General features: G+C 46.1%; 1 protein-coding gene across 1 annotated transcript in view; it reads left to right on the top strand.

Annotated features, from left to right (window-relative positions):
- agrn (agrin) overlaps positions 1-11970 on the top strand; it is a gene marked incomplete at its 3' end in the record, with an annotated part of 389991 nt that overhangs the window by 276106 nt on the left and 101915 nt on the right. Inside the window, exons 7-8 of the mRNA XM_079493547.1 lie at positions 1389-1586; positions 2339-2539. Coding sequence (XP_079349673.1) covers positions 1389-1586; positions 2339-2539 — 399 coding nt within the window. The remainder of the gene's footprint in view (positions 1-1388; positions 1587-2338; positions 2540-11970) is intronic.

The raw sequence follows: 11970 nt of genomic DNA, 5'->3' as shown, positions 1-11970 counted from the left end.
AGATGTGCTACTTAGATCTAGCATACTCTTCCATACACATTAGTTAACATTTTGTATTTCTTAAAATAGTTTCTTGTAGCTTCATCATGAATAATTACACCAACGCACATGGATTTTTATAGCAGTTAGGAAAGTTCCAAAATAATCATCTCAAATTGGGGTGAAAACTCTTGGCTTCCGTGATGAACACGTTGAGTCATGCATTCGCCGAGTGGGATTTACAGAAGTGTGAAATCTGTGCTCAATGGCGGCGTGCCGACATCGCAGCTCTGAAGGTATTTTTACACACTTCACTCGATGCCGTCGCTAATTGCTGGCAGACAAAAGACCCTGTGACTCATGTGGCCAATTACAGTTTAACTCTCAGAGTGAGACGTGACTCCCAGAGAAACGAGGCAGAAATCGATACAATAACACATACAGTACAATAGGGGGGTATGCGTGTGACATCATTATCATAGCCGGGAGTTAAGCCATTCTGGGCGGGAACCCCTTTTGGCGTTTTAACTAAGCATTATGTTATGCTTTAGCTATTGAAAAATAGCAGATCTACAAGCTCGTAGCGCGCCACCGAGTGGCGCGCTACGAGCTTGTAGGTCTGCTATTTTTGAAAAATCGAAGAACGACGACAAGAACGACATAGAAACATAGCTTTTTCAGAAAACTGTCAGGATGTAGAAGACATTTTTAGAATCTGATCTCAGGTCAAAATGAGTTAAGCGGAAACGCCTACTAAGTGGGAAAATACTACCTTCTGGCCTTGTACAGCCCATACAGTACATCCACACAGAAAAGTCCTATCAGACTGCATTAAACGACATTAATGGTAGTGGATTATAGCGCCGCTAAGACATTCATTTCAGTCCAACCCTGGAAGGAGCCATATAATTGCCAGAGGGGAGGGGAGGGGGCGTGCTCACACCGGTGTTATCACTTTCCATTAATTTCACGACCGTATAAGGCCATGTTATGAATGGAGCGTCCCTTACGGTTATATGGGAGCGCATTTAAGGTAATGTAACGTGACATCCGGTGTCGTAATGTGGACGTAAGCGTTAAGAGAGACCTTGTGTGTCGCGTGTGTGTGTGTGTGCGTGTGTGCGTGTGTGCGTGTGCGTGTGTGTGTGTGTGTGTGTGTGTTTTTTACTTGAGTAAAAGTACAAAAGTATTGGCATCAAAATGTACTTAAAGTACCAAAAGCTGAAAGTACTCACTATGCAGAATGTCCCATTTCAAGTTTGCAAATGTATAAAAAATAAAAATGTTTAAAGAAAATGGCAGATCTACAAGCTCACAATGCGTCGCGTCGCGACGCATTGTGAGCTTGCAGATCTGCTATTTTCAAATAGCACATCCACAATGTTGTTGTTGTTCTTCCCTCCGTGCAGACGAGGCGTGCGCCAACTGCTCCTTCGGGGCGATCTGCGACGCCCAGACGGGCCAGTGCGTGTGTCCGTCGGAGTGCGTGGACTCCCACCAGCCCGTGTGCGGCAGCGACGGCGCCACGTACGACAGCGAGTGCACGTTGCACGTGCGCGCCTGCAAGGAGCAGGTGGACCTGCGCGTGGTCAGCCAGGGAGAATGCCGTGAGTGTGACCGACGCCCCCTCTCTCCTTCCACCAATCACAGCCCATATGGCCGTGACTTGTAGTGTGATTTAACCCATTTTGGCCTGAGATCAGATTCTAAAAATGTCTTCTACATCCTGACAGTTTTCTGAAAAAGCTATGTTTCTATGTCAGTCGTTCTTCGATTTTTCAAAAATAAAAAAAGCATAACATAATGCTAACACCAAAAGGGGTTCCCGCCCAGAATGGGTACACATCCAAAATAGCTTTCTACATTTTTTCGCTGTATATTGTTTTCAAAAGTAAAATTTGAACTTTTTCAAATTGTTAAATTTGTTCCTAAAGAAACAGTGTGGGCTCGAGTAGCTCGCTAAGTAACTGTGACCTCAGTGGTGCCGAACCCACTATTAAGTATTTGATGATGATGACGTATGATGATGATGTCTTAAGCCCTAAACACACCAAAGGGTCACCATGCAACTCCTTGGGTCCAAACGGTTGCAAGGAGTTAAGGCTAAAACCGTCTCGACCCTTTGGTGTGGTTTTGGGCCATTGAATTCCATGCGTTGAATCACTAGGGTCAACGTGGGTCAACGTGCAACAAGACATATCACACCGCAGGGACAACGCTAAAACCGTCTTGACCCTTTGGTGTGGTTAGGGCTTTACACTTTGTCTACATTTGACATTGTGACGTCTACATTTTGACTTTTCCCCCCAAAACTGCTATTTTCTCAAATTCTGTCTTGTCTGCTCCTCTGTGCCAACAGGGACGTGTGGCAGCGTGGTGTGCGCCTGGGGCGCCCTCTGCGTGGGCAACAAGTGCGAGTGCCCGCCGTGCCAGCTCCAGGCCTTCTCGCTCGTGTGCGGCAGCGACGGCGTCACCTACGACAACGTGTGCGAGCTCCGCACCGCCTCTTGCGTCATGAAGAAGAACATCGAGGCGGTCAAGCCCGGCAGCTGTGATGAAGGTAAGGGAAATGGACTTTGAAAGTGGCGTAATTACTTTAGCCAATCAGCCATTGAAGGTGGTGTAATTATCTCCACCCATCTGTGACGTTTCACATTGAGTAGCGGTCCCTGGGAGTCCCCCTCGGGTCATCAACACATTCTGTACAGGTTCAGGTTAACCCTTTAAAACCGGGAAAGCGTCTGGGTCATTGATTTCATTTTATATATAGCAACAGAAGTTTATTTTTATTTGTAAACATTTTTGAAGAATCTTGAAACATTCAATTTTTAACACAAATCTTCTTCTCTGGGGGTCCCTGGTGGGGGTCCCATGGTGGGGGTCCCTGGTGGGGGTCCCATGGTGGGGGTCCCATGGTGGGGGTCCCTGGTGGGGGTCCCATGGTGGGGGTCCCTGGTGGGGGTCCCTGGTGGGGGTCCCTGGTGGGGGTCCCATGGTGGGGGTCCCTGGTGGGGGTCCGCGGCCAAATGCATATCATTTTGGTGGTCCTTCCTTGGCACGAAAAAGGTTGAAAACTACAGACTTTGTTGCATTTGTAGAATCGGCCTCAGGTCTTAATGGGATTCAAACACAATGTCGTCGTCGTTGTCCTCGCTCCTTTTCTTTTCTTTTCTTTTTCGTTTTTTTTCGGGGCTTTCATGCCTTCATTGATAGGACCGTAGACTGACTGGGTAGAGAGATGGACACAGTGACACGCAGCAAAGGTCCTCGGGATTTCAATCAAACCAGTACGTCCAAAAACCAGGACTTTTCAGGAAATGGAACGATGTAGTGATAAAAACGTAGTGAAAATAGCAGATCTACAAGCTCACAGTGCGTCGCAACGTGACACACTGTGAGCTTGTATATCTGCTATTTTTTGCTTTTGCTTGACACTCTTGCACAGTATGATGAAGTAGGGCATTATTTATCACCGGAAAAACATAAAACGATATAATATGGAGTATAAGGTTTCTCCCCCGACAGCGGCCACTTTGAAGTGCAAAAGCCAGTTTAATCTCCACGCCTGAAGCTCCTGCATTATTGTTCTTTATCCCTCATTTGGAAATAAACGAGGCCCAAATTGGCCCCGTTGGGTCTACGCTGATCAGCGGCGACAGGCTGAAGTGGAGCGTTCCACAACGCCGTCCCGCCGGGAGCAACGTGTCACCCTTCTGTTGTCACGCCAACTGCCCCGCACGCACGCACGCACGCACGCACGCACGCACGCACGCACGCACGCAACGCACGCACGTCAGTGACTGCCGTCATACCTTTACAAGGCGTGAAGGCGAACAGATTACACCTGCCAGGGCCTTTGAGTCCATTTTATACTTATAGTTATACTTCGCTGCACGCCGAAAATAGCCACGCCAATCTCACAAACACGTGGCGTGAGCGAGCATGTAGCTTTTGCTATTTTAACCCATTTTGGGCGGGAACCCCTTTTGGTGTTTTAAACATTATGTTATAATTTAGCTATTGAAAAATAGCAGATCTACAAGCTCATAGCGCGCCACCGAGTGGCGCGCTATGAGCTTGTAGGTCTGCTATTTTTGAAAAATCATGAACATGTGGTGCAAAGCTTTGAATATATACTCTTTCAGAGCGAACGTTTTTAACTCAAATCTTAGCTTCTGGGAGGTGGTCCCTGAAACAACACATTTTCAGATGGGGGTCAGCGGCCAATTTCATATATTTTTGGGGGTCCTTGACATGAAATATTGAGAACCACTGATATAGAAACATGACGTTTTTTTAAAATGTCGACGTCAGGCCTAAATGCGTTAAAAGGTGTTAAGAAGGAGAATAGATAGAAGTAGATGAAGGAGAAAGAATGAAGGACAAGAGAGAGGGGGGAGATGTGTGTGAGCCAGTGCTGAGTCATCTGACTGTTTGTTTTGTATCCTTATTGCAGTCTGGCTGCACGGCGTGTTGTTCCACATCGACTCAACGGTCCATTTAACACCGTTTCATTGACTCAGACGACTGGCCCTTTTTGTATCTGGAGCATGAAGAAATGTGCCACTGTATGCTCACAGGAGCGCATGCAGTTTGTATGACTATACTTGTGAGGACATCAACGCTTTAGAACGCTGCGGTCTTTATGAATGACATTTTGACTGTTTTCTGCATTTTTAACCCTATAACCAAACTATCTGAACTTGAAGGTCATGTGCTGCGACGCATTGTGAGCTTGTAGATCGGATATTGTGGATGTGTGACACCGACGTGAAACTAAGTATGAATTCCAACCACAAACACAACATCTAAATGCTTAACCCTATAATTACTTAACCCATTTAGGCCTTAAACATTTTTTCAATAGCTAAAGTATAACAATGCTTTAAAACACCAAAAGGGGTCCCCGCCCAAAAGTCTTGTGAAGACTAGGACAATTGTCCCCACAATGTTTGAATTTTTTATTTAAAATAAAAAATTCTCAAATTCTAGTATACTAGTATAGGGACATTTTGGCCCTCAGAAGTATAGAAATACAACTACACACACACGCGTGCACACGCATGCACACACGCGTGCACACGCATGCACACACGTTCGCACACGCATGCACGCACGTTCGCACTTCATATAATCGTGTGGCAGCAGGGCGAAGATGTTCTCTTCTTCTGTTCCCAAGGGCATTTTTATGCTTCTGATGCCTGGTGATTTTTTTATTTTTTCTCTTTTTGCATTTTCTTCTCTCTCTATCTCTCTCTCTCCATCTCTCCCTCTCTCTCTCTCTCTGAACATGCCCTTTCTCCCCCGTCCCCTGCTCATTTTAAATCACAGAAAGCCATCAGGCTTTACACAATAGAATCTTTTTCTCTGTCCCCATGGCTTGTCTCTCATATTCTGTTCATCAAAAATCGTGCCCGATGACAAAGGGAGCGCCATCACTTTCTGCCGAGCGGGAGGGAGATGGGATGGTCTGCGATCAATGAATCTCACCCCGGGGGGGGGGGGGGCTGTCCTCTTCTCCTCTCCTGTGAGCGTGTCCCTGAATGTGACCCGGACCCTCCACAGGGGGTTCGGCCATGGTTCTTGTGAACAGATGAGAAACTGGACCTGCTGGGGCTGCTGCTGCGCACATAGAAATCTATGTCGTTGACTGCAGCTGACATTTTCTGTAGCTTTTTTTCTTTTTTTTTCCTTTTGGAAAAGATAAGAAGGACTTTCCTATCTCTCTCCGCCTCTGCCTTAATGGATGCACACGACAGGATAGTGTTTCGATGGCGATTTGGCAAAAGCGGCAGTTTATATTGGATAATACAGCAATTCGTCATGAAAAATAAGCCCTGCGATTCTGCTTGCTAGCTCTATCATAGACAGCAGTGAAAGTCTATATCAGCACGGCCTACAGTACCCCCGTGCCATACCTCATATCTAACCCATTCTGACCTGAGATCAGATTCTAACGGCCTACAGTACCCCCGTGCCATACCTCATATCTAACCCATTCTGACCTGAGATCAGATTCTAAAAATGTCTTCTACATCCTGACAGTTTTCTGATAAAGCTATGTTTCTATGTCAGTCGTTCTTCGATTTTTCAAAAATAGCAGACCTACAAGCTCGTAGCGCGCCACCGAGTGGCGCGCGACGAGCTTGTAGGTCTGCTATTTTTGAAAAATCGAAAAGCGCGCCACTCGGTGGCGCGCTATGAGCTTGTAGATCTGCTATTTTTCAATAGCTAAAGCATGACATGATGCTAAAACCAAAAGGGGTTCCCGCCCAGAATGGGCTAAGATAAGGCCAGCGCGGGGACGAGTGATTTATTCGTTTATGTAGACCTGACTTAACCCATCTAGGCCTGACGTCGAAATTTAAAAAAAATGTCTTCTAAATCCTGACAGTTTTCTTGAAATACCTCATGTTTCTATATCAGTGGTGCTCAATATTTCATGTCAAGCACCCCAAACATTACATATAATTGGCCGCCGACCCCCATCTGAAAATATGTTGTTCCAGGAACCCCTCAGAAGCAAAGATTAGTTAAAAAAAAAGTTCGCTCTGAAAGAATATATATTCAAAGATTTGCACCACATTTTTGCGATTTTTCAAAAATAGCAGACCTACGAGCTCGTAGCGCGGCACTCGGTGCCGCGCTACGAGCTTGTAGATCTGCTATTTTTCAATAGCTAAAGTATAACCTAATGCTTAGTTAAAACACCAAAAGGGGTTCCCGTCCAAAATGGCTTAAAAAACACACTCATTAGTCATGCGGCGGGCGGGGGGGAGGGCGGATGAGGGGGCAGGGCGAAAAAATGGAAGTTGGTTTCGCCCGCCTTTTATTTAGCGGTAATGAAAAATGACACTGTTCCCACCGCCGGGCCGCACGGGGAAATTTATCACCTGTTTAATTTCACACTCGGGTAGGCCTGGCCTCAGCACCCTTTTTTTTTGTTGCGACACTGACAAAGTGGCGTCTGAGAGCAGTGCATCACCTAGGGGGGCCCGGGCCCCTCTTTTTTTAATTGAATACACATTTAATAAACAGGATTACGAGTGCAGCAGCTGCAGCAGCACACACACAGTGACGCCGCGGATCACACTCCCCCACCACGTTTCACCCCCCGCACATATCACGGAGGAGGATCACACTTAGAGGGTGCTGGGAAGTGGGTGGGGGGTGACGGGGGGGTGGGGGGGCAGCCGAGTGGCTTCCTGCTGTGGCAAAGGACTCATCGCAATGAAATGAGTAGGTGGTTTTCTTTTTTTAACCGCTAGCCTGTCATTGCCACTATCTCTCCTTTCCTGCCACGGACATCAAGCGATCTACAAGCTCACACACAGCGCGTCACATGGGGACATGGCGCACTGTTGAGCTTGTGTAGATCGCCTATTTTCGGATGTGCGGCTACCGGTGCACGACTAAGTGAAAAATCCATAGTCCCCACTCCTCCCTGCCTTCCTCCTCCCCTCCGTCTGGGGCCGCGCCGCGACGCTCAATCCTTCTTTATCTCGCGGGAGAGTTTATCCCATTTTGGGCGGGAACCCCTTTTGGTGTTGGCATTATGTTATGCTTTAGCTATTGAAAAATAGCAGATCTACAAGCTCATAGCGCGCCACCGAGTGGCGCGCTATGAGCTTGTAGGTCTGCTATTTTACTAAAAAATCGAAGAACGACTGACATAGAAAGATAGCTTTTTCAGAAAACTGTCAGGATGTAGAAGACATTTTTAGAATCTGATCTCAGGTCAGAATGGGTTATTTGGGGCTAACGTGCTGTCACATCCTTCAGAGGCGGGCCCAGTCTGAGAGCGGCTGACAAATGGGGCCGAAAACAAACACAAAGAGCTCCGTCGTGCACCCGAGCTCCATCTCCACTGTTGCTTTTCAGGTGGGTGGGGGGGGGGGGGGGGTGGGGGGGGTGGAGCAGCAATATGTCCTGGATGACATTCGCTCAGGTCACGGTGTTTTTGTGAGTCGTGGCGGCTCTCTCTCCCTCCCTGCCGACAACGCCATTCCTCCAGAAGGAACCGATATTGATGATGTAAACGCCTGTCTTGATCTGCTGTCTCCCGGCAGCAGCCGGTCTCCACCTCAGAATGTCACGCTCATCATGTACTCTATTATATCCGCTCATTCTTTCCCTCCTTTCTTTTCTTTTCCTTTCCTTTCTCCCTGCGCCATTTTACATTGTCGCTGTCGGGGTGGAAACCTTGTATGTCCAACGCGGTTACTTTTCGGGAAATGCAAAAAAAAGAAAAAAAGAAAAGATGGATGGATTCATAATTAAGTCACAAGCAATTATAAAACCCACTGACACACTTAACCACTTTCACTTGTTGTCAAATGTGACCAGATTTGACTGAGAGACTGCCATCGCGCAAATTCCAGCTTTTCACCAGAGGACTTTTTTTTTTTAATGAGTTAATAGCACAGGCAGACTCTTCACATACTATAGCATGTCTGAAATAAGTGTCAGAGCTGAAATCGACATGTAAATATGAAATAAATGCTTAAACATGTAGCTAGGTGTAATGTTAGAGACCACAAAAGTGAACCTTTCAAGCCTGTTTTCTCAACTCGCTGTTTTCTGCAAGACATTACTCTATAAGCCATATCTCCAAAACTAGTGGGCCAAACTGAACAACCAATATGTCAATTTGAAGCTATGATTCCCTGCTTTCATATGACACGAAGAAACGAAAATTCAAAAGAATCCAATGGCAGTCCCTCAGTCAAATTTAGTCACAAATGTTTTACATACAGTATTATAGCAAAAGCAGTAGATGTACAGCACGAGCGCACAGTGTTTCATGATGTAACGGGTTGTGAGGTAGCAGACACTTTCTCTACCTTTCATGATGTAACGGGTTGTGAGGTAGCAGACACTTTCTCTACCTTTCACGATGTAACGGGTTGTGAGGTAGCAGACACTTTCTCTACCTTTCATGATGTAACGGGTTGTGAGGTAGCAGACACTTTCTCTACCTTTCACGATGTAACGGGTTGTGAGGTAGCAGACACTTTCTCTACCTTTCATGATGTAACGGGTTGTGAGGTAGCAGACACTTTATCTACCTTTCATGATGTAACGGGTTGTGAGGTAGCAGACACTTTCTCTACCTTTCATGATGTAACGGGTTGTGAGGTAGCAGACACTTTCTCTACCTTTCATGATGTAACGGGTTGTGAGGTAGCAGACACTTTCTCTACCTTTCATGATGTAACGGGTTGTGAGGTAGCAGACACTTTCTCTACCTTTCATGATGTAACGGGTTGTGAGGTAGCAGACACTTTCTCTACCTTTCATGATGTAACGGGTTGTGAGGTAGCAGACACTTTCTCTACCTTTCATGATGTAACGGGTTGTGAGGTAGCAGACACTTTCTCTACCTTCCACGATGTAACGGGTTGTGAGGTAGCAGACACTTTCTCTACCTTTCATGATGTAACGGGTTGTGAGGTAGCAGACACTTTCTCTACCTTTCATGATGTAACGGGTTGTGAGGTAGCAGACACTTTCTCTACCTTTCATGATGTAACGGGTTGTGAGGTAGCAGACACTTTATCTACCTTTCATGATGTAACGGGTTGTGAGGTAGCAGACACTTTCTCTACCTTTCATGATGTAACGGGTTGTGAGGTAGCAGACACTTTCTCTACCTTTCATGATGTAACGGGTTGTGAGGTAGCAGACACTTTCTCTACCTTTCATGATGTAACGGGTTGTGAGGTAGCAGACACTTTCTCTACCTTCCACGATGTAACGGGTTGTGAGGTAGCAGACACTTTCTCTACCTTTCATGATGTAACGGGTTGTGAGGTAGCAGACACTTTCTCTACCTTTCATGATGTAACGGGTTGTGAGGTAGCAGACACTTTCTCTACCTTTCATGATGTAACGGGTTGTGAGGTAGCAGACACTTTCTCTACCTTTCATGATGTAACGGGTTGTGAGGTAGCAGACACTTTCTCTACCTTTCATGATGTAACGGGTTGTGAGGTAGCAGACACTTTCTCTACCTTTCATGATGTAACGGGTTGTGAGGTAGCAGACACTTTCTCTACCTTTCATGATGTAACGGGTTGTGAGGTAGCAGACACTTTCTCTACCTTTCATGATGTAACGGGTTGTGAGGTAGCAGACACTTTCTCTACCTTTCATGATGTAACGGGTTGTGAGGTAGCAGACACTTTCTCTACCTTTCATGATGTAACGGGTTGTGAGGTAGCAGACACTTTCTCTACCTTCCACGATGTAACGGGTTGTGAGGTAGCAGACACTTTCTCTACCTTTCATGATGTAACGGGTTGTGAGGTAGCAGACACTTTATCTACCTTTCATGATGTAACGGGTTGTGAGGTAGCAGACACTTTCTCTACCTTTCATGATGTAACGGGTTGTGAGGTAGCAGACACTTTCTCTACCTTTCATGATGTAACGGGTTGTGAGGTAGCAGACACTTTCTCTACCTTTCATGATGTAACGGGTTGTGAGGTAGCAGACACTTTCTCTACCTTTCATGATGTAACGGGTTGTGAGGTAGCAGACACTTTCTCTACCTTTCACGATGTAACGGGTTGTGAGGTAGCAGACACTTTCTCTACCTTTCACGATGTAACGGGTTGTGAGGTAGCAGACACTTTCTCTACCTTTCACGATGTAACGGGTTGTGAGGTAGCAGACACTTTCTCTACCTTTCACGATGTAACGGGTTGTGGGGTAGCAGACACTTTCTCTACCTTTCATGATGTAACGGGTTGTGAGGTAGCAGACACTTTCTCTACCTTTCACGATGTAACGGGTTGTGGGGTAGCAGACACTTTCTCTACCTTTCATGATGTAACGGGTTGTGAGGTAGCAGACACTTTCTCTACCTTTCATGATGTAACGGGTTGTGAGGTAGCAGACACTTTCTCTACCTTTCATGATGTAACGGGTTGTGAGGTAGCAGACACTTTCTCTACCTTTCATGATGTAACGGGTTGTGAGGTAGCAGACACTTTCTCTACCTTTCATGATGTAACGGGTTGTGAGGTAGCAGACACTTTCTCTACCTTTCATGATGTAACGGGTTGTGAGGTAGCAGACACTTTCTCTACCTTTCATGATGTAACGGGTTGTGAGGTAGCAGACACTTTCTCTACCTTTCACGATGTAACAGGCTGTGAGGTAGCAGACACTTTCTCTACCTTTCATGATGTAACGGGTTGTGAGGTAGCAGACACTTTCTCTACCTTTCATGATGTAACGGGTTGTGAGGTAGCAGACACTTTCTCTACCTTTCACGATGTAACAGGCTGTGAGGTAGCAGACACTTTCTCTACCTTTCATGATGTAACGGGTTGTGAGGTAGCAGACACTTTCTCTACCTTTCATGATGTAACGGGTTGTGAGGTAGCAGACACTTTCTCTACCTTTCACGATGTAACAGGCTGTGAGGTAGCAGACACTTTCTCTACCTTTCACGATGTAACAGGTTGTGGGGTAGCAGACACTTTCTCTACCTTTCACGATGTAACGGGTTGTGAGGTAGCAGACACTTTCTCTACCTTTCATGATGTAACGGGTTGTGAGGTAGCAGACACTTTCTCTACCTTTCATGATGTAACGGGTTGTGAGGTAGCAGACACTTTCTCTACCTTTCATGATGTAACGGGTTGTGAGGTAGCAGACACTTTCTCTACCTTTCATGATGTAACGGGTTGTGAGGTAGCAGACACTTTCTCTACCTTTCACGATGTAACGGGTTGTGAGGTAGCAGACACTTTCTCTACCTTTCATGATGTAACGGGTTGTGAGGTAGCAGACACTTTATCTACCTTTCATGATGTAACGGGTTGTGAGGTAGCAGACACTTTCTCTACCTTTCATGATGTAACGGGTTGTGAGGTAGCAGACACTTTCTCTACCTTTCATGATGTAACGGGTTGTGAGGTAGCAGACACTTTCTCTACCTTTCATGATGTAACGGGTTGTGAGGTAGCAGACACTTTCTCT

The sequence above is a fragment of the Electrona antarctica genome (genome assembly GCF_951216825.1).
Source record: "Electrona antarctica genome assembly, chromosome: 2".
Lineage (NCBI taxonomy): Eukaryota > Metazoa > Chordata > Actinopteri > Myctophiformes > Myctophidae > Electrona > Electrona antarctica.
This window is presented reverse-complemented; position numbering and strand designations above follow the sequence as displayed.